The 19,858-nt window shown below is 45.9% G+C and overlaps 1 protein-coding gene across 3 annotated transcripts in view; it reads left to right on the top strand.

Moving 5' to 3' along the window:
- The window catches only part of COL6A2 (collagen type VI alpha 2 chain), a 47,465-nt gene that overhangs the window by 19,251 nt on the left and 8,356 nt on the right, over positions 1-19,858 (top strand). For 2 of the 3 annotated variants that reach the window (XM_035139536.3, XM_088662002.1), the window contains exons 13-27: positions 1,291-1,353; positions 3,543-3,632; positions 4,947-5,009; positions 6,151-6,213; positions 6,611-6,673; positions 7,383-7,445; positions 7,851-7,901; positions 9,318-9,353; positions 10,151-10,213; positions 11,437-11,499; positions 12,848-12,883; positions 13,238-13,283; positions 14,031-14,183; positions 15,029-15,481; positions 16,453-16,491. In XM_035139536.3, coding sequence (XP_034995427.1) covers positions 1,291-1,353; positions 3,543-3,632; positions 4,947-5,009; positions 6,151-6,213; positions 6,611-6,673; positions 7,383-7,445; positions 7,851-7,901; positions 9,318-9,353; positions 10,151-10,213; positions 11,437-11,499; positions 12,848-12,883; positions 13,238-13,283; positions 14,031-14,183; positions 15,029-15,481; positions 16,453-16,491 — 1,345 coding nt within the window. Of the gene's footprint in view, positions 1-1,290; positions 1,354-3,542; positions 3,633-4,946; positions 5,010-6,150; positions 6,214-6,610; positions 6,674-7,382; positions 7,446-7,850; positions 7,902-9,317; positions 9,354-10,150; positions 10,214-11,436; positions 11,500-12,847; positions 12,884-13,237; positions 13,284-14,030; positions 14,184-15,028; positions 15,482-16,452; positions 16,492-19,151; positions 19,587-19,858 lie in introns of those variants that run through there. The other variant, XM_088662037.1, reaches the window with a different exon arrangement.

Here is a 19,858-nt window from a genome sequence, read left to right as displayed (position 1 = left end):
CTTCCCTGCAGCATTCCTTTAGCCAAGAGCTGGACTAGGCAGATGAGCTTCGGCCTAATCCGGTGGAACTCTTCTTCTTTTATTGACTCCTGGCTCTTTGGAACGGACACACCTTTTGTACACCTTTTGTACATTTCTGTGCAGAATGTAAATGCTCAACAAAGGCTGCATTGATAAGTCTTATAACTGCTTGAAATTCATGCATTACTTCCAATTCTGATTTTGAATTTAAAATCCTGTTCTGTTACAGAATTGCTATCATTACTGCCAGTCTCTAGGTGTCACTGAGGACTAGAGCAGGCACCGGGGAATTCAGGCAGTGTTTTGTGTGTGTGCGCGCGCGCGCGCGCAAACACACACACACACACACACTGTTTTACACACAAAAACAGAAACTCCGTAGGGGGAAACGTATAGGTACAAAAGTACCTTTGTTTTCTCCCTCAAGGCAAAACACAAAAAAAGCAGAGGAAGCAGAGGAGTCATTGAGAAAATGCTGCAGGGAGAAAGAATTTTTCAAAACAGCCAGTGGCGGAGGAAGGGGGGGTGGTCTGCCTTGGGTGCCATCTCTAAGGGGGGTGACAAGAAGGCTTACCCCTCCGCTCCCAGGTGCGGTGGCGCGAGCCGCTGACATCATGCCGCCGCCACATGCAGAGGATCCGTCCACTGCCGCTGCAGCTGTGAGCAGAGGATCCTGCCACCATCCATAAGGTGCTCGAGCGGCGCTGTCGGCAAACCTCCCAGTGGCACCGGGCAGTTTACGACCCCCTGCACTGGGGGCCAGTTAGTCTTCCTTCGCCCCTGAAAACAGCACCATGGTGTTCCTGATTCAGCCCCCCCCATCTAAAATGTCAAAACAAAACAAAAACCACACACAGCATAAAGGTGGTTTGGCCCTCAGAAGAAAATGACTCAGAAGTAAATGGTGTTGTGGGCAGATCAGCATAACAGCATTTAAAGTGCTACAAACAGATTGGAAGGCTTTATTAAAAATTCCCCAGGTATTTATTGCGACTGTTTGGTGTGTTTCTAACGTACATGCATAATTCTTGAACCCATAAGAATGGAGCTGTGTAAAATATCAGCTATTTAATGTCAATTGTCAAATACCAAACACTGAATATAAAGTAGTTGCCATCTATTTTGCACCAGAATCCCCCCAAAAATGGTTTGGGGGAAAATTCAGACTCCTTATACTACTGCACATGCAATTCAGTTTGATCTACGTAGATGTAGAGCTGGAGTGACCATTTCTTACTACTTCTGTTTCTGCTTAACCTTCTCTATCAGGGTGATCCTGGCCGTCCTGGTCGCAGCGGACCACCTGGGTTGGTTGGAGATAAAGGAAATCGGGTATGTACCCCTCAAATTTTAGACATGCTCTCAGGCGCAGATCTACTATGAAACTAATGATGCTTAAACTCCTGGAGGGACCCCAGAAGCAACTTTAGTCCACCTTGCTAGTAGACGCTATTTGAGTCACATGACTTAAATTGATTGCTTTTTTGTTGTTGCATGTATTTCAACAATCCCAAAGCTTGAGAGTCAGTAGCACAGATGTTGTAAAGGTGTCGTGATCTGTTGTGGAAAAACCCACCAGAGGTTGATCCCATTGAAGAAGGTAACAGGGGTTACCCAGACCTCATTGCTGGTTGTGAAGGGACCAGCATAACAGTTCAAGCTTCAGGGCACCCCAAAATGTAGGTCTACCACTGCATGTTAAAAAACTGCTAGATCCCTTTGAAGTTCTGGGCCATAGTCAGAAGTTACCTTGTTGTTATCATAGTTGTCAGAACAGGAAATGAGAAAATTGGCAGCATTGCTTTAAACCAGGCATCCCCAAACTGCGGCCCTCCAGATGTTTTGGCCTACAACTCCCATGATCCCTAGCTAACAGGACCAGTGGTCAGGGAAGATGGGAATTGTAGTCCAAAACATCTGGAGGGCCGAAGTTTGGGGATGCCTGCTTTAAACTCTCCATGCAGTGATCTGATTCTGTTCCATTTATAGCAACTACAATATGCTAGGCGTTGAATGAGCTGAACTTGGCTAGTCTCCCCACACACACACACACACGTTTAAAAGGGCATCAAATGTTAATCAGCCTGGAAGAAGTGGAACGTTTTTGCTTGGCACCTAAAATGTATAATGAAGGTGTCAGACGAACAGGGCCGGCTCTAGATAGACCCCCGGTGGCGTGGTGAGCCAGGGCGCCGGGCCAGTAGGCAGGGTGCCGCGTGGCAAAGCCGCGCGGAAAACATTCTGCGCCCTGCGAGGGTGGGGGCGCTGGAGCGATCTCCGCCCCTCAGCACCAGGGCGCGCGACCTGCTTGAGACTGCCCTGCAGACGAACCTCCCTGGGAAGAGCATTCCACAGACGGGGAGGCATGGCAGAAAAAGGCCCGTCCTCATGTTGCCACCCTCCGGACCTCTTGTAGCACATGAGGAAGGTCTTCAGAGGATTATCACAGAGTCCAGGTCAGATTATATGGGGAGAGGCAGTCCTTGAGGTATTGCGGTCCCAAGCCATTGAAGCTTTATCGGTCAAAACCAGCACTTTGAATTGGGCCTGGAAACTAGTTGGCAGTCAGTGCAGTTTGGCCAGGATCAGTGTAAGATGCTCAAACTGTCTTGTCCTAGTGAGCAGACTGGCATCCAAATTCTGCACCAGTTGAAGTTTCTAAAGCATTTTCATAGGCAGCCCTACATATAACGCATTGCAATAATCTAACCTTGAGGTTGTAGGGACGCGGGCGGCGCTGTGGGTTAAACCACTGAGCCTAGGGCTTGCCGATCAGAAGGTCGGCGGTTCGAATCCCCACGACGGGGTGAGCTCGCGTTGTTCGGTCCCAGCTCCTGCCAACCTAGCAGTTCGAAAGCACGTCAAAGTGCAAGTAGATAAATAGGGACCGCTCCAAGCGGGAAGGTAAACGGTGTTTCCATGCACTGCTGGCCACATGACACAGAAGCTGTACGCCGGCTCCCTCGGCCAATAATGCAAGATGAGCGCCACAACCCCAGAGTCGGTCACGACTGGACCTAATGGTCAGGGGTCCCTTTACCTTTACTAACCTTGAGGTTGTCAGAGTATAGGCAGCAGTAGTCAGGCTATCCTTGTCCAGATAGGGGTGCAGCTGGACCACCAGCTGAAGCTGATGGAAGGCACTCCGGGCCACTGAGGCCACCTGAGCCTCAGGTGACAGCAAAGGATCCAGGGGGACCCACAAGCTGTGCACCCACTCTTTCAGAGTGGTAACAGCAGGGCAAGAAGCAGCCCAGCACATCCCCTGCTGACAGAGGTCATCATCGTACAGTGTGACCAGAGCAGTTTCTGTGCCAAAATTGGGCCTAAGATTAAGATGGATCTTACATAAGTAAATAACCAATTCAGCACATGAATGGAGACCTCTGGACCATGCAAAGATGTGACTCTCTGTACTGTCTGTGCCCCATTATACGTAGGCTGTGCTCTGACCCTGCCCTTCCTTGCCCTTCCCTTCTCCCCAAAGGTCTTCTAATGCCATTTCCTTTTATTTTTCAAAGGGACCAAAAGGCACCAATGGATCTCCTGGCACTCCTGGCACAAAGGGAGCCAAAGGTGGCCCTGGAACTCTTGGACCCAAAGGAGAACCTGTAAGATTCTAACCCCACTTACTTCATCTGTCTGTCTGTCTGTCTGTCTGTCTGTCTGTCTGTCTGTCTGTCTGTCTGTCTCTATCTATCTATCTATCTATCTATCTATCTATCTATCTATCTATCTATCATCTATCGCAATAGCAAGATTTCCATAAAGGCAAGTATTCTAGGTTGCTACTGCTTGGCTACACTCCTAAATGCTTCAACAAGATACAGATCCTACTCCTTCTTCCAGAGCAATATTAAAACTGGATTTGTTCACAATCAGCGATTGAGATTCATGCCAGATCTGTGCATTCCAGTATGCAAGCAACCAAATGTCATCCAGTTAGAAGTTGGATATGTGCTGACATTTAATTTGATTGTGCTTTTAACAGAGGACATGATCCAGCTCACATAAAGCACTTTTAAGATGCTTTGGTTTCAGTTGGAGAGTTAAATTTAACCTGAAATTTCTCTCATTGAAATAATTGTGATTTAGAAAGTTTAACTTTGGTTGGACCAGACACAAAGCTAATATAGGAATTTATGTCTTCCCTTCGCACAAACCCCACAGCCCACTTAATGGGATTATATTCACAAACCAGCCACATTGAAAGCCTTGTTTCTTGCTTTTACTTTCACCCACTCTTTATCTTTCTTGCAGTAAGTGTCAATCCACCCGTTGCACAGAATTATGTCCTACAAGTTTGCTTTACTCTTTTAACCTAGCTGTGTAGAAGCAGAAGGAGGGAGGGGAAGCCGAGAAAGGCTACTCTCCTACTTGGTCCTTTTACAGCTCAAAGTCCTCCTCTCTAAGCCTCTTTTTGACCTATGTATGGGAAGAAAGATACTGAGTCCCCATAGCATACCCTGTGGATGGAAAGGCAGCTTGGGAAGGCCAATTTTAAGCTAGAAAAGTTACAGATGAGAAGTTATGCAGCCTTTTCTCACCTGATCACGCTTGGAGGAGGCCCCCCGGACTTGATTTGCAATTAAGCTTGAAGAAATGAACAATTTGGCAGGTGACTCGAAAAATAGTTCAATTTCTCTGGGCCCATTTCAGGAACCTTTTTGCACCCCTAATGACATCAACAAGGGTGCAAGGCGGTGTCTGAATGCCACGGACACTGCCCCATCTCTGGCAAGAGCATTGCATGAAATGGGGCGTCATGGCAATGGGAGAACTGGGCCCAACAGAGGTTGGAGTCCTCCTTCAGACACGCCTGGTTCTTTCAGCTCAAATAAGGCACAAAGGGTGTGCTTGAAGAGCATTTGCTCAATATCAAGATCCTTTTGTTTTGTTTGCTTTCATTGTTTCTTTTTTTAAAGGGCCGCCGTGGTGATCCTGGAACCAAGGGGGGACCTGGAGGTGCTGGACCCCCAGGCGGGAGAGTAAGTTCATCAGGTTTCCAAAGTAATGGAAGGAAATCCACCCCTAATTAACTGGGGGGCGGAGAGAGAGATACATTGTTTATTATTTTTTATTCTAGTCATAATGATTATAAAATAAGCCTGTGAAACAACAAAAGCACATTTGATGTTTTTCATAGAATCATAGAATTGTGGAGTTGGAAGGGACCCCAAGGGTCATCTAGTCCAACCCCCTGCAATGCAAGGTTGTTGTTGCTTAATTTTTAAAGCCAAGCTCTTTCACAAGACTGACTAAAGCTGACTAAACCCTACTGTATCTGCTATGTCAGGCATGTCCAACAGGTAGATCATGATCTACTGGTAGATCACGGGGTGTTCCTGGTAGATCCTGGTTGATCTCTGGCGCCCCAGCAATCTCCTTAGAAAAAAACCAAAAAAAAAAAAAACAAACCCACAACTTTGGCTTCCTAAAAAAGCTCAACAACTTTCGCTTCCCAAAAAAAGCTCAAAAACTTTGGGTAGATCACTGTTAGTTTTTTACGATGATGGGTAGATCACTGCCAGTTTTTAAATACTGTGAGTAGATCACTGTCTATTGGGAGTAGGACGTCCCTGTGCTATGTGATTAGCCTCCAAGAAGGAATCCCCCACATGCACTGTCTTGCGAGGTCTTGAGAGAGCAGCTCCTCTGAATTGGGTTGCTGAAGTTCAGGTCTGCTTTCTTAAGATGGAGAGAGAGAGACACTCCACTGGCCGTCCTCCTAGGAGGAGCACATGGCCTCCCACCGAAACAGCATGCAGGTGACAAACCACCCATCCAAAGAAAAAATGCTAATGAGCATTGGCTTGCAGGTCCATAGCAGGCTATCTGATTTTCTGTGGGTAAATCCAGATTAAATGAAGAAAACCTCCAGGCTGGCATTTTGAGGAAATCATTGGTAGTGTGGATGATGCAAACAAATTTGTATGCATAAGTAGCACTCATTCCGTTACAGATTCCGCCTAAAAGCACCTTGACCTCAAACAGCAGGGAGCTGGTGGTCGTAGCTATAGCTATGGCTGTAGCTTCTGTGAGACTTCTTGTCACCAGAGAAGGTTTAGGAACTTGCTGAACTTGGACTGAACTGATTGGCTCTCTAACGCCTTGTTTCTTCTTTCACAGGGAGACCCTGGTTCTGAGGGCCAGAGGGGGCTACCAGGAGAAGTTGGAAACAAGGGAGGCAGGGTATGAAAGAATGACAAAATGGCAGAACATTTTCCCTAAATGCACAGGAGGCAGCAGGGGCTCCCCAAGCAGTTTATTCGAAAGCAGATTTGAAAATACTTGTTCATCAAGGACTTCACTGCTGGTGTATGTTCGCATTGATGAGACTGAAGTGCCAAGTTTGAATCCAGCAAAATGGGGCTCAAAATTATGTTGAGTGTTGAGCACATCTTTTGGGGGGGGGGGACATCCTCTGCTCCACTCCTGATGACAGAAGCAAGAAAACAGTGGGGGAGGGAAGGAGTTCCCTCATCTCAGCTGCCAACTGTTAACTAATTTGATATTTCTTCCCTTGAACAGTCCGAAATGTTTACTTCATGCAAGGTCTGACTCTCCCTCTCGTTTCTGTGTTTCACAGGGAGATCGAGGATTGCCTGGCCCACGAGGGACTCAGGGTGCTGTGGGAGAGCCAGGAAAGCCTGTAAGTTTCATTCACATGCCTCTTCCACCTGTGGCCATTGGCTTGCTCTCCATGCAGCTGGCAAGAGAGGCTCCCCCCCTTGCCCCCACCCCCAGCAGACATCCCTTTTGTTGTGCATTCATGACGATTTGTGCTCATGGAGGTATTGGGGAGGTTATACACAATCTTACTTTCAGTACTGTTTGAGCCTGCATCATTTCCGATCAGTGCATGTCCCATAGCCTCCCGCTGAGATCCCGTAACTCCTTGTATCACAAATGTTCTACATTATATATTTTTTTGGTCCTGCTTTCCTTGTGCTCCATAGTGCAGGAGTTCCCTGCCAAATGACAGACAATAAAGCAGAAACACTGGGAAGCTTCACAGAACAACTGATAAAGTGGAATGGAGTGCGGTCAGTCCAGTATAAATCTTCCACTAAAGGACTATGATAGCATCAATGACATACTTGCAAAAAAAATCCAATCTGGGGAGGCTTTAGGAATATTTTGTCTCAGTTTTCTGAGGTCACAGATTAATTCCATGTCAATCAGGATTTAATATCAGAAACATTGTCCCCCATTTGTGTGTGAGCAAAAAGAGTTTCCTCTGAGACTTCCCTCCTTCCTGTCATACGGAATCATTGTAGGGTTGGAAATCACATCCGTGGTAGCATCTCTGCCACCCCCCCCCCAACTCACCATGTGCTTTATGCAACCCTCTTTTGCAGGGCTCACGAGGGGATCCTGGTGATGCTGGTGTCAGGGGCGACGCCGGGGTGCCAGGTCCAAAGGTAAGCCATAGGTATAACCTTGAGAAACAGGGTTGTGTTTACAATGATATTGTAATGTTGGTCTGATCCCGCAGGCCTCATCACTGGCCTCTTTTAATGCTGGTAATTTTCTAGCCACAGAAAGTCTCTTTTTCCTTAAGCAGTCCAAGCTCCAGATTTTTTGTATCTGTAATTCAATATATTTTAAAGGACTTATTTCCCTTACTGTCAGGGGATTCTTGCTGACTAAATTAGGAACTGGAGTTCTGCAGTGGCTCAGTGGGCATCTCAATGCGCTTCTGCTTGTCAGACTTTTAACCCCAAGACATAACATACTGTACTCCAGAGGAAGGGAGGGAGATGTGGCAAATATAGAGCTATGCTTTCTTTGAAGAATCATTCTCTCTTTTTAAAACAAAATTCTAGGGTGACAGAGGAAGACCTGGCTTTAACTATCCTGGTCCAAGAGGAACTGCGGTATGTTTTGTTCACGTAAAGTATTCACATACCTCACTTGGAAAGTGTTATGTATTAGTGTATATCGTTTTCCCTCAGGTCCTTGACAGTTGTTTTAGGAGGAAACTTTAGGAGAGAACTTTGAATTATGTTTGATACATTGTTTGAGCCAGCCTCTATAAAAGCAGGCCGGGTCGGCAATGCAGTTCAGTTCTGTTCTGGCTTCTGAATAAAGAGCTTCTTGAAGAATCGCCGTGTCGTCTACCCACTATTTAATAGAAAGGAAGCTTCAGAAATTGCTACAGAAATTCTTTGTCCAGCCCCCTTCGGAATAGGCCACTCGGCTCTGGCAACAAGCCATTTGCGGCCGTGAGTTTAATGCTGTCATTTTCTAGACTTACTGAATGTTATTAAAATAGGATTTCATTTTTAATATCATTCCAGAGCTATGAATGGGTTTTGATGTTGTTGTTTTAAACTGTTTTTAAGCTTTGAGGATTGGGCAAAATAAGGTGCTTGATATGGACAAATGAGCAAATAACTGAATTAAAAGTAAATACTATTTTCCTTATGTGTTTGATGTACATCATCATTGGGGTGAAAGCTACTCCAGAATCAGTTTGCTGTTTTAGAAATAGGAATCTATTATAAATAAAAAAGGAAGGAAGGAAGGAAGGAAAATGGTGAAATCTGAATCGAAACCTGGTTCTGCTTTAGTTATATTACACATTATTTAAAGCATACAATAGGAAAGAGGGTATTTTTCTGAGTCCATTAGATTATGCCAGCGTGCAGCAAAATATTGAAAGAGACATGTTTGCAAGAGATCACTACAGTTTCATTTTTCATTTTGAACCCCTTGACATGTCTAAGAAATCTGGGAGCAAATCAGTCCTGATTTCCTTTTATTGCTGCTTTTTAATGCATATGCTAGATTATGACACGTAACCACCTGGAGGTTTTCTGTAGAGCAGGGCTTCCCAAACTTGGGTCTCCAGCCGTTCTTGAACTACAAATCCCATCATCCCTGACCGCTGGTCCTGCTAGCTAGGGATGAAAGGAGTTGTAGTCCAAAAACAGCTGGAGACCCAAGTTTGGGAAACCCTGCTGTAGAGTAAGCAGTATATAATTTTTGTGAAATAAAATAAGAAAATATGCCTCCACACCTCACTCTCTCAGGAGAAGGATAGACCGTGTGAAGGAACAAGTCGTCCATTTCTGCCCAGTCTGGAATCACATGAGTTCACTTCAAGAGGCTGCTAATTAGATGTTCTAAGAGCCCCTGCTTTCTGTTGGACCCACTGGAAAATTCCTGTGCTCAGCAACTCTAGATGCCTAGTTGGCCACAACTGTCCTTTACTTTAGTATTTGTCCATCCTTGCTATGTCTGGGGAAGCCCATGAAACTGAACGCTGACTGACTGTTCTCTGTTTCCAGGGTGAGAAAGGTGAGAAGGGCCTTCCAGGACCAGAGGTATAGTATGATCACATGTTTGCCACCTTATTCTGCCAAGAAAGCTAGTGATCCTGGTCTTTTCAGTGTGTTGATTTCTTTGAAATGCTTATGAGGATATGGAGGGCCACTTCTCAGGCTGTGTCCACACAGAAGCTATTGTGTGGCTTGTTTTTCATGTCGGTGGAACACCAAAGCACAAGTGAGCCACAAAACCACACATTCGTTGTGCTCGGTCCAATTAAATCATTCTCACGTGGCTCAGTGCTGTGACTCCTGTTGCCATTATGAAGTACAGTTGTACCTTGGAAGAAGAACGGAATCCCTTCCGGAAGTCCATTCGACTTCCAAAACATGAGAAAACCAAATCACAGCTTCTGATTAGTTGCAGGAAGCTCCTGCAGCCAATCAGAAACTGTGGAAGCCCTGTCGGACGTTCAGGATCCAAAAGAACATCAAACCGGAACAGTTACTTCCAGATTTGCAGTGTTTGGGGGTCAAAACGTACAAGTTCCAGGGCATTCGACAACCAAGGTACGACTGTATACAAGGCTTAACTACTGTAGTGTTGACTTGGATTATTTTCTCTGTATAGCCAGGCTTATTGCTATTTTGTCTGTGAAAAAATGCATTCTGCGCTCAGGTACTTTTCCTCTATACTTCCAGCTTAGCTCTAAGCCTTCCAGCATCAGCACAGAGAACTGCTTTAAAGGAATAATAGAAGTGCCCTTAAAGGAATAATAAAGGATAAAGGGGGGTTGAAAGGGGGGCAGTAGAGAAAAGAAACATCTTTATTCTTCTAACATTTTTTGGAACAGGGTGCAAGAGGTGACTTTGGACTAAAAGGCCCTCCAGGAAACAAAGGAGAAAGAGGTGAACCTGTAAGTAGCCTGCTCTCTTCTACACTCCGATTACTAATGAATGTGTAGGACATAAACAGTTAGTTAGTTAGATTCACAATGTGGATTTGCTGGACACTTTTTATGTACCCCAAAATATATTGGAGCTGAATTTCAATTTGTGTTGCCCTTTCACTTGTCAGGGTTTGGAGTGATAAGTCTAGGAAACAATGGGATAATGCCTGTCTTTCGTAAACTTTGAGCTCCCTGATCAATTTTAAATTATACTCTAGAACCACCTAATCTTAGGCCAGCTGAATGTAGGAAGCCACACTTCTAAACAGCTGATCCTGTGTAGACCTCCTTAAATGCCAGTGAACAATAACCCCCTTCTGTTGTTCAGAAGAATGCACAAACTGCCTAGGGGCACACGAGGAGCCCCTGCCCAAAGGGTGGAACACAAAAGTTTCTTTGGAGATTCTAATCATGCTGAGCTGAATGCTGTTTAAATTCTCCCTTTGATCCAGAACCTGATTACTAGTGGCCTGGAAAATTCTCACCATGTTCTGCTGCACACAGCACAACCCCCCCTGCAGACCTTTCTGCTCAGTGCACATAGTTTGCAGATCTCATGTTCTTCTGAACCCTCATGTGTCTGGGAATGCGGGTAGTACTATGTTTCCCAGATCTGTGTGCAGGTTTGATCTCTACATCTTCGTTGTGAGAAATTCTGGTGTCCACTGGTGTTTCCCACACTGGTGATTCCTGGCACTGCATAAATTCCCTCAATCACATGGCTAAACAAATGTGGAGGCTCCTGCCATATCTAGCTGGCCCCTGGGTTTGTCCTCTATGGAGAGGAAGAAGGGTTTTAGGTTTCTCAGTCTGTGTTTTCACCTGCTTCTAAGAGCGTTTTTAGGTTGCCGATGTCTATTAAAAATACGATGTGATAGGCTGGAGACAGGCAATACTCAAGCTGGTTTGAAACTGGTTTGAGAGAAGTTTTGCTTCTCATAGCAGGAAGGAAGGAAATATATATTTTTCACAACTGCCAATGAGGATAAAAGTACTAAGAATAATTAAACACTTTGTGTGCTATAGAAATTATTGGTAAAAGAATATTTGAGACATTGTAATGGGTAAGCAAGTAGAGGGTCCCCTGGTCTCTAGGACACTGAATTCATGTTAATTGAAATACTTTCCCCCCCCCACCTCGTGTTGCTAAACTTATAAGCATGCATTTCTTTCCCCCTCTCTTTTTCTAGGCTGATCCTGGCCCACCCGGTGAGCCTGGACCCAGAGGACCTCCAGGCGAAGGAGGCCCTGAGGTACTGCAGCTGAGGATTGCCTTGGGCCCTAGATTTTGCCAGCTCCTTCCTTTGATATTCTGGAGCTGGGCCACAGGACTCAGTTGCACAACATGAGCAGCCACCAGACACACAAAAATGAGATGAACAACCTGAGCCTGCTGAATACAGCTTTCTATTAAAAGGAAGAGAAAACAGATATGTCTTGAATTCAGATTTTTGATTTAAAAAAAACACGAATGTATTATCCTTGATGGGCATTCTGAATCTGAATTCAGTGGTCACCTCACCTCAAAAGGGATATTGTGGAGTTGGAAAAGTTTCAGAAAGGGGAAAGCAAAGTGATGCAGGGGTGGAGCAACTCCCCTAGGAAGAAAGGTGGAGTGTTTGGGTTCCTTTAGTTTGAGAGAAAATGCAAGCAAGAGGAGGCATGATAGAAGTTTATAAAATTCAGCATAGAGAAAGGGAACAGGGGGAAATCCCTCTCTCATAACTCTAGAAGTCGTGGACAGCCAATGAAGCTGAATGTTGGAGGGCGAAGGGCAAGCAAAAGGAAGTCCTTCTTTAAGACAGTAGAGTTAAGCTATGGAACTCCCTCCCACAGGAGGAAGGGATAGCAACTTAAGGCTCATCCACTTTTCCACTTAGGGCTCATCCCCCCTCCCCCACTTGCTCTTGAGCTGCCAGTGCTCCCAGGGTGACTTGTGTAAAAGCAGTACAAAGCAGGGGCGTACCCAGGATCAAAATTAGGGGGCCAAGGGGCGGGGCGGGAGGGGAGGGGCCACAATGGGGATGTGGGCGGGGCTACGTGGCCTGCTCCTTTCAGCTGTTCAGAGGAAGCAGCCCCAGGCTCCCGCTCCCCGCGCAAAGCTCCAGAGATGCGTGGGGAGCGTAAGCCTGGGGCCGCCACACTGTGCCCCTCAGCCTTTTGCTTTTGGGGGGGCAATTGCCGCCTGCCCCCTGCCTACGCCCATGGTACAAAGATTCACAAATTATTAAAACGGTAAAAATGGTCTGTAGGTAGCCTATTTAAAACAGTAGTGATGATGATGATGATGATGATGGTGTTATTTCACCCCTGTTGCTGCTGCTTGTCTTCCTCACCAGGAAATTGGTTCTGAGGTCTCTGTGAGGGGAGGAGGAACTTGGTCCTCAGCTGCGGGAAATGGTGTGCCCTGTAAATTATCCTTTCCCTGCTCCTGTGGCCAAGTCAAGCCCAATAGCATGGATGGAGCGGAGCTGAATGTGCATTGGAGAGAGAGAGAGAGAGAGAGAGAGAGAGAGAGAGAGAGAGAGAGAGAGAGAGAGAGAGAGAGAGAGAGAGAGAGATGAAACACCCCTGAAGTCATCTTCTCCATTTTTTTTATAGGGTGGCCCTGGCCCGGCTGGAGATCCTGGCCTGACTGTAAGTGGAGAAAGAAAAACCTATATTTATTCTTCCACCTGTGGAGCTGGATGTCAGTTCCACAGTTCTAGTGTCAGTTCCAGTTTGCTGTGGAATATAGCAAGGACATTCAAATGGTTGCTTCCGACTATGTGGAAAATATTCCTGATGAAAACTGCAGCAGTAGAGGGAGAAAGGCTTGTGTATTATTCAGTCAAGTTTTCACAATGACAAGATGGAATGAAAACTAGCAGAATCATCACTCAAACTGCACTGACTGATTTCCTGCCAGATCTTGCCATGCCATCAAACAATTTAGGACCTTACATTCAGAGCACCTCTTTAATTATTTTCTTTCTTTCTTTTTCTTGACAGGAATGTGATGTGATGGCCTACATCAGAGAGACCTGTGGCTGTTGTGGTTGGTTCAGAGTCTTCTCCTTGTGGACTTATAAGAATAATTAGTTTGCATAATCTTGCTTTAGAGTAGGATGCCTCTCTCAGGAGGATGCATTTTATTCCCAAAGATCATAGTCATGCAGTGATTTCCCTCTGTCCTTCTGTGGGAGCCTTGCTTGGTCGGAGACTAAATAGATTTCATGAGATCAGCAGAGACATCTCACTGTGCCTTTGGTACTCCCAAGAAATGTTTGATCACATATAAGAAACAGAAATACTGTCTCCATAAGTTGAGAAAGAGGGGGATTTATACAGAGAGAGTGCCCAGTGTTAATCAAAGTATATATTTGGGTTGCATGGGGTTGCACTCACAAGAAGGCTTCAAGAACAGGTGCTTCATATGAGCTGCGATGGCACCACTGCATTTTCCCAGGCCAAGGCTCCTGACTTCCAGTGCTGCCCAGATAAAGAAACCAGGCTGGGAGCACCCCCTTTGGTACTGCCGTATTCCTCTGTGTTCACTGCTGATCCTGGAGGCGAGAGCTGGAAATAGCCGTACAGTGTCCTGCCTGTTTCCAGGAAAGAACATTGCAGTCACTGGGAAACACAAGGAAGGGCTGTTAAGAGCCTGCTTGTTGTCCCTCAGATACGTGGCTTTATAACACAGCATGCCATCTGTTCCAGGGTCCTCCAGGTTGGTGATGTCATAGGCTGGTTTTATGGTGTTTGGATGCAAAGCTTCTGACTGCTCTTTCTCTGCTTTCCATAGACTGTGAGAAGCGGTGTGGCCCCTTGGACTTAGTCTTTGTTATAGACAGCTCAGAAAGTATTGGCTACACCAATTTCACCCTGGAGAAGAACTTTGTCATCAATGTGGTGAGCAGACTTGGTTCCATTGCCAAGGATCCAAAATCTGAGACAGGTTAGTGGTATGGCTGAGAATCTGATTTTATTGCTGAACATTAGAACATGTGATGATGAGATGCTTGTGCAGTGCCTAACCCAATATTGGGAACTCAGATATCTCTTGGTTTCCAGAAGTGTTCCATTTGCCTTGATCATGTTGAGCATGTGTTGTGTATGCCATCTAACTGTGCTTGCTATGTGGCAAGCGCAGAAGCCTGGGGAAAGAGGCATGTGCAAAGAGCGGAAAAGAAGAATCTTGGCAGGAATCTCTCTGCTGTTTCTTTCCTTCTCCAAACAGCAGCACAAATGAGAGAAAACCATGGTTCTAGGTGCGTCAGAAGGTCTAATGGCAGAGCTGGAACTTAACTCTTTTGTGGAGAAGATCAGACACACAGGAGAGGCTCTTCTTGTTCCAAATTGCAGTGCAAACAATCGCATGGGCAGCCGCCCTTACTGGGCCACCTCCCCCTTGGAGGACCCTAGCGAAAGGATTTGTGGACATCCAGCTTTGATTTTGTGTCCTGCAAGTGCTGCATTTGTCGCAGGAAAGCTTGTGTGTGCATAGAAATGCCTTTGATTAGAACTGAGGTGGGCACTGCTATGAGTGAGTGCCACACATTCTATAAGTGCTTGAGATGACATGGCAGAAGAGAACAGGCACCTGTATTCCTTACATAAGTCTGTACTACATCTGGGCAGCTTTTTCCTAACTGTTCCCCTAAATGAAAATGATTTTAAACCACAGAGACTTTGGTTTCCAGAAGGCTCCCTGGCTGCAGGGCAATGGGATGCCTGCCTTAAGGGGAAATGAGGTCTCTCTTGGTCCAGGGAGGTGGAACTGATGGTTTCTTTCCCTGGCAGGCGCCCGTGTTGGGGTGGTGCAGTACAGCCATGAAGGGACATTTGAAGCCATCCAGCTGAACGATGACCGCATTGACTCCCTCTCCAGTTTCAAAGAGGCAGTGAAGAAGCTGGAGTGGATTGCAGGGGGCACATGGACCCCCTCTGCACTTCAGTTCGCCTACAACACCCTCATCAAGGAGAGCCGGAGAGACAAAGCCCGGGTCTTTGCTGTGGTGATTACAGATGGTCGCCACGACCCCCGCGATAGCGAGTCCAACTTACCGGCTCTCTGCAGCAAGGGGGTCACTGTCCATGCCATTGGGATTGGTGACATGTTCAACAAGAAGGAGGAAGACGAGACCCTGAGCTCCATTGCCTGTGATGATGACAAGAGAGTGCAGAGAATGAAGCTGTTTTCGGAGCTGGTGGCTGACGAGTTCATCGACAGCATGGAGCATGAACTTTGTCCAGGTCTGTCAATCCTGCCCCCACTGAGGATGGAATGAAGTAGTGGGAATGTGATCTTAACTCCCTCAGCTTTTGCTTTAAGGTTTATGGTCACAGCCGCTCCAATTTAAAGCAGGTTCTCTCTCTCTCTCTCTCTCTCTCTCTCTCTCTCTCTCTCTCTCTCTCTCTCTCTCTCTCTCTCTCTCGGCACCATATCTTCAAAGTGGGCAACAATGGGCTACATCAAAGCCAATAGCAAGCTACATTACATCATTCTGATGGGATCTAGGGCCCATCCTTTCCCAAGGGGGGTCAGGCTGGTCACAACATGTTTCAAAAAGGACTAAAACTGAAAAGTAAAACATAAATTATGTACAGCTGTATTGGGAGAAATCCACACAATCCCAGTATTACTAATATATCCCAGACTAATTCCACCTCACTTCCCAGTGCCAACTAAAACTCAACCTGATGCAAGCCAGTCCTGCTGATCTTGTACAGTCACCATATTTTGCGCCAACTAGAAACCTCTGAATGAATTTCAAAGCCGGACTGTTGGAGGGCACGTCATAGGAGTCCAACGTGGAGAGTCCGTTAGCATGTTCACCAGCCCCCAGGCATTCCTCTGGAGGCCACTAAACCTGCCCTATAGCTTCTTGGTTGAGACTGAAATCCTAGATCTATCGGATTTACTTCCAAGTGTAAGGCCCTCTTTTTTCCTCCAGTGGTTGGGGAAACTCCCCCATAGGTGGTGTTGAACCCTGTGCTCTTTGTAAAGCAGAGGCTGGGAACCTGCTGGATGCGGCCCTTAGCACTGTCTCTCTCTGGCCCTGCTCTATTTCCTCCTCAAGCGTGTTTGTGTCCTTGAGCTCTTGCTTGCCTGGATGGAGAGGGGCGTGAGGGGGCTGGGGGGCAGAAACTTCTGTGTGCCTAACTGTTATTAAACAAATGGGGTTCTGCATGGTTTCAATCAAACATCTTCATTCTTTTTTCAGATCCTCAGATTGTCTGCCCTGAACTGCCCTGCCAAACAGGTAAAAGTGTTTGTCATTGTGTCCCTGCCATCCGCTCCCTGTTCACTGTATCACCTGATTTGGAAAAATAATGGATAGTTCTAGTCCAGGAAACAGAAGGTGGGGTAGGGAGAGCCTATGTTGACCAGAATGCCAATACGTCTCCTTTTCAACATTATTCCATTATACTTAATCATCTATATCTGCAAGTAAATGCATTTTTGCATTACAGCTAGTTTACATCCTGGGAATAGCCATTTACACTCTGAGAATGTGTGCCAATATTGCGACCATTCCGGAGCCTTCTCTGAAACAGTCTGTCAGAGGATAGAAACACTTTATGACCTACTCCATTTGTGGGGATTTCTGATCTAATCCTCCAGCCAGACAACAAGTAGACAGGTTTATGGCAGGAAGAATGTGAAATTTGCAGAGTTGTGAGGAAGACCAGTTTTCGTCAGCAAGGCCATATGTGTAATGAGCTCTGGATAAAACCTCATAGTGTGGTGGAGACTCAGGCTTAGGCCCTGCTGTCCTGCAGGTTTAGGACAAAACCAAATGCTCTTTGAGCTTTGCTTCTGAAGTCCAAAGAGCACAACCCTTTAAATCTGGATGAAAGGGATATGTTCAGCCCTGCCCAGTCAAGGCTTGTTAGAAGCTGGTCCTAGCCCACAAATGAACAACAGGCAAGACCCTTTCTATGACTGACAGAGAATAGAGGAACCAGATCAGGGCGAAAGCCTGCAGCTTAAGTTAAAAGAGATAAAGGGAGTTGATCAATGCGTAGTATTTCTAGTGCTGTTCTAATAAGTCCTGCTATTATTTAAGTTTAGATTTGGTTGCAGTTTTCCTTAGTGTGGGGTTTCTGTTCTGGTCCCTGCGCGTGTCAGTGGAGCATGCATTAGTGCCCCCCCTTACATCGCCCCCACCCCCGTTCTGCCCTTTTCTGCAGACTTCGGCAATCGTGCGTCAATGGGGCAGGCCTAAAATGGTTGCCACCTGTATATTGATAAAAATAGAGCTTTTTAATGGTATAGCTTACGCTTGCTCTGTGTGGTTTGATGGAAGGACCTTCTCCCGTCAGCAAAGTAGTGCATGTTGTATTTTTTTGTTCTTAGTAGCTCTATCAATTGAGTAGGAAGGAATGAAGGAATGAGTGTGGAAGACAGTTAAACTCATAGAACAGGTAGTATTCACCGCAGTGATATGACTGTGCAGCCTCTTCTGATCAGGCCATCAACTTCAGAGCAGGTTTGCTTTGAGTTTCTCAGCTGCGTGAATTCATTGGAACCAAACTTCACAGACAAATTGTTGAGGAGTCTCTGTCTGTCAGGAGCCATGTTTCTGGGCACAAGTCTACCTTTAAAGCAGGTCTGTCCAAGCAGGTCTTTTCTGTCCCTGCACTTTCCCCAGGAAAACCTGTTTTTTACCACTGAATTGGAGCAAACAGCAACCAGGTTTTCTGCAGATTGCCACTGGTAAAAGGTGTGGTAAAATGGTAAAATGTGGCTCTTCCCAGGGGAAGTGGTGAAACAAAACAAGCCACTCCGTTCTTTACGTGAGGTTGGAGCATGTAGAAGAGGTTTTTTCATTACAGTATTTCATTTTTTTCTATTTATTAAATTTGTATACCACCCATTATCCATAGAAATACACAATAAAAAGTATGATTTGAGGATGCCTTGAGTAAGTATCCTATATAATAATAATGACTTATTTAATCATTCCAAAATCCATAGTAGGGGAATGCCTTTGTTAGGCCAACCATATTGTTCCCAGATAATTGGTTCAGATGGCAAACAAACGAGAGTGAGGACTTGGCTGGTGTTGAAACCATCCAGTCTATACCTGGTAATGGTCTGAAGGTGGATCATGGGAGGACAAAGCAGGTGTCCAAAGGAGACTGTGATGGGTGTTGTGCAGGTTTTAGGTTATGTGAAAGCTGGTTTTTGTGTGATCAGGGAAGATGAATCAGCCATTCCTGAAATGCCTTAGGACAACCTGAAACCTGCGTAGAACCTACAAGAGTTTTATACCTCCTCCCACATCCCATCTTAAGACTCTTGTCAGATGCAGACTGAATGGCTTCCACACTATTTTCTAATATTTTAGTTTGCCAGTCTCTGATATGGATTTTGGAGTGGTTATTGTTTAGGAATGAGAGGGCTAAGGAATGACACACTCCTCACTTGTCAAATGTGGGTTCACTCGATTAGCTATAGCATTGACTTTAATTAATTAAAGTGAATTGCATTTTCATCCTTCTTATTTCCTGTTGTAACTCTGTCAATGAACTTGTTTGATGCGGTAGGATCATTTCCCGTTGCTTCTTGTGCATCTGGCGCTGGTCCTGGTCTTTCACTTGACAGACGGTTGACATTCCTATGATGCAGTAGAAGAGAAATTCTTTCTGAACCTAAAATTCCGTTTGAGGATGAGAGGGAACATAGAACTGTAGTTGTTACCACCTCAGTTTAAAACTAGGAGAACCATTTTGGTCAGGTAACTGAGGTCTGGAAAGCCAGTCACCCCCAGGTTATGCCAGGCTTCGCCCTAACTCCGCCCAGGTGAGCACCCTTTTAAGAACCCAGCACCTGTGTGCTAGACAGAATCAAAGTGAATAGAAACCAGAGGTCCATGCCAGAAAGCCCTGAAAATATTCTTTTGACACTCACTTGCAGATGGGAGGAACCCTGGGATCGAAAACCCAGTTATTTTCCGCCCTATGGAAAAGGGAGACAAGATACCTTTCCCCAGCACCAAACCCATGATCGCCCAGTTCCTGAACTCCACGAGGGAGATCCAGGACCCCAGCATGTACACCCAGCTCGTGGCCACCTTGGCCTATACCGCCGAAAAAGCCAAGTTTTCCACTGGACATGAGCGGCAGGAGTGGATGGACCTGTTCATTGACACCTTTAAAATGGTGCACAGCGAGATTGTTGGGGATCCAGATACTGTAATAGGCCTTTGCTGAGAAGGACTTCATTTTGCCTATGAAACAGAAAGCTAGTCAGAAATGTCACTTTATCTGTAGATATCTTGCTGGAGCTCTCATTAGTGCTAGGAGATTGCAACAAGGGAAGCTTCTAGAAATAGGAACTTCTGAAAAAGTCAGTCTCAGCTGCTCTTAAGGCTTATACGCAGCTTTGCTGCCCGACCAGCTCATTTGGCCCTTGCCAGAGGAGAAATGGAGCTATCATGTAGAGAACAAAGCAAACAAGGCAGGATGGCCCTAAAATAGACTTTCCTGAGCTTCTCACCTGAAAATCACACTGTGCTGATAAACTCACGTATTCTTGAAACAATCCAACATGGACTTGTTGGGTGGGGAGCCTAAGAGCAGCCCTCTTGCCAACCACATGATGGCAGCCTCTGTGCATGCTAA

Source organism: Zootoca vivipara, chromosome 1, assembly GCF_965207765.1.
Source record: "Zootoca vivipara chromosome 1, rZooViv2.hap1.1, whole genome shotgun sequence".
NCBI lineage: Eukaryota > Metazoa > Chordata > Lepidosauria > Squamata > Lacertidae > Zootoca > Zootoca vivipara.
The sequence above is the reverse complement of the archived record's forward strand: the minus strand, read 5'-3'. Positions and strand labels throughout refer to the sequence as shown.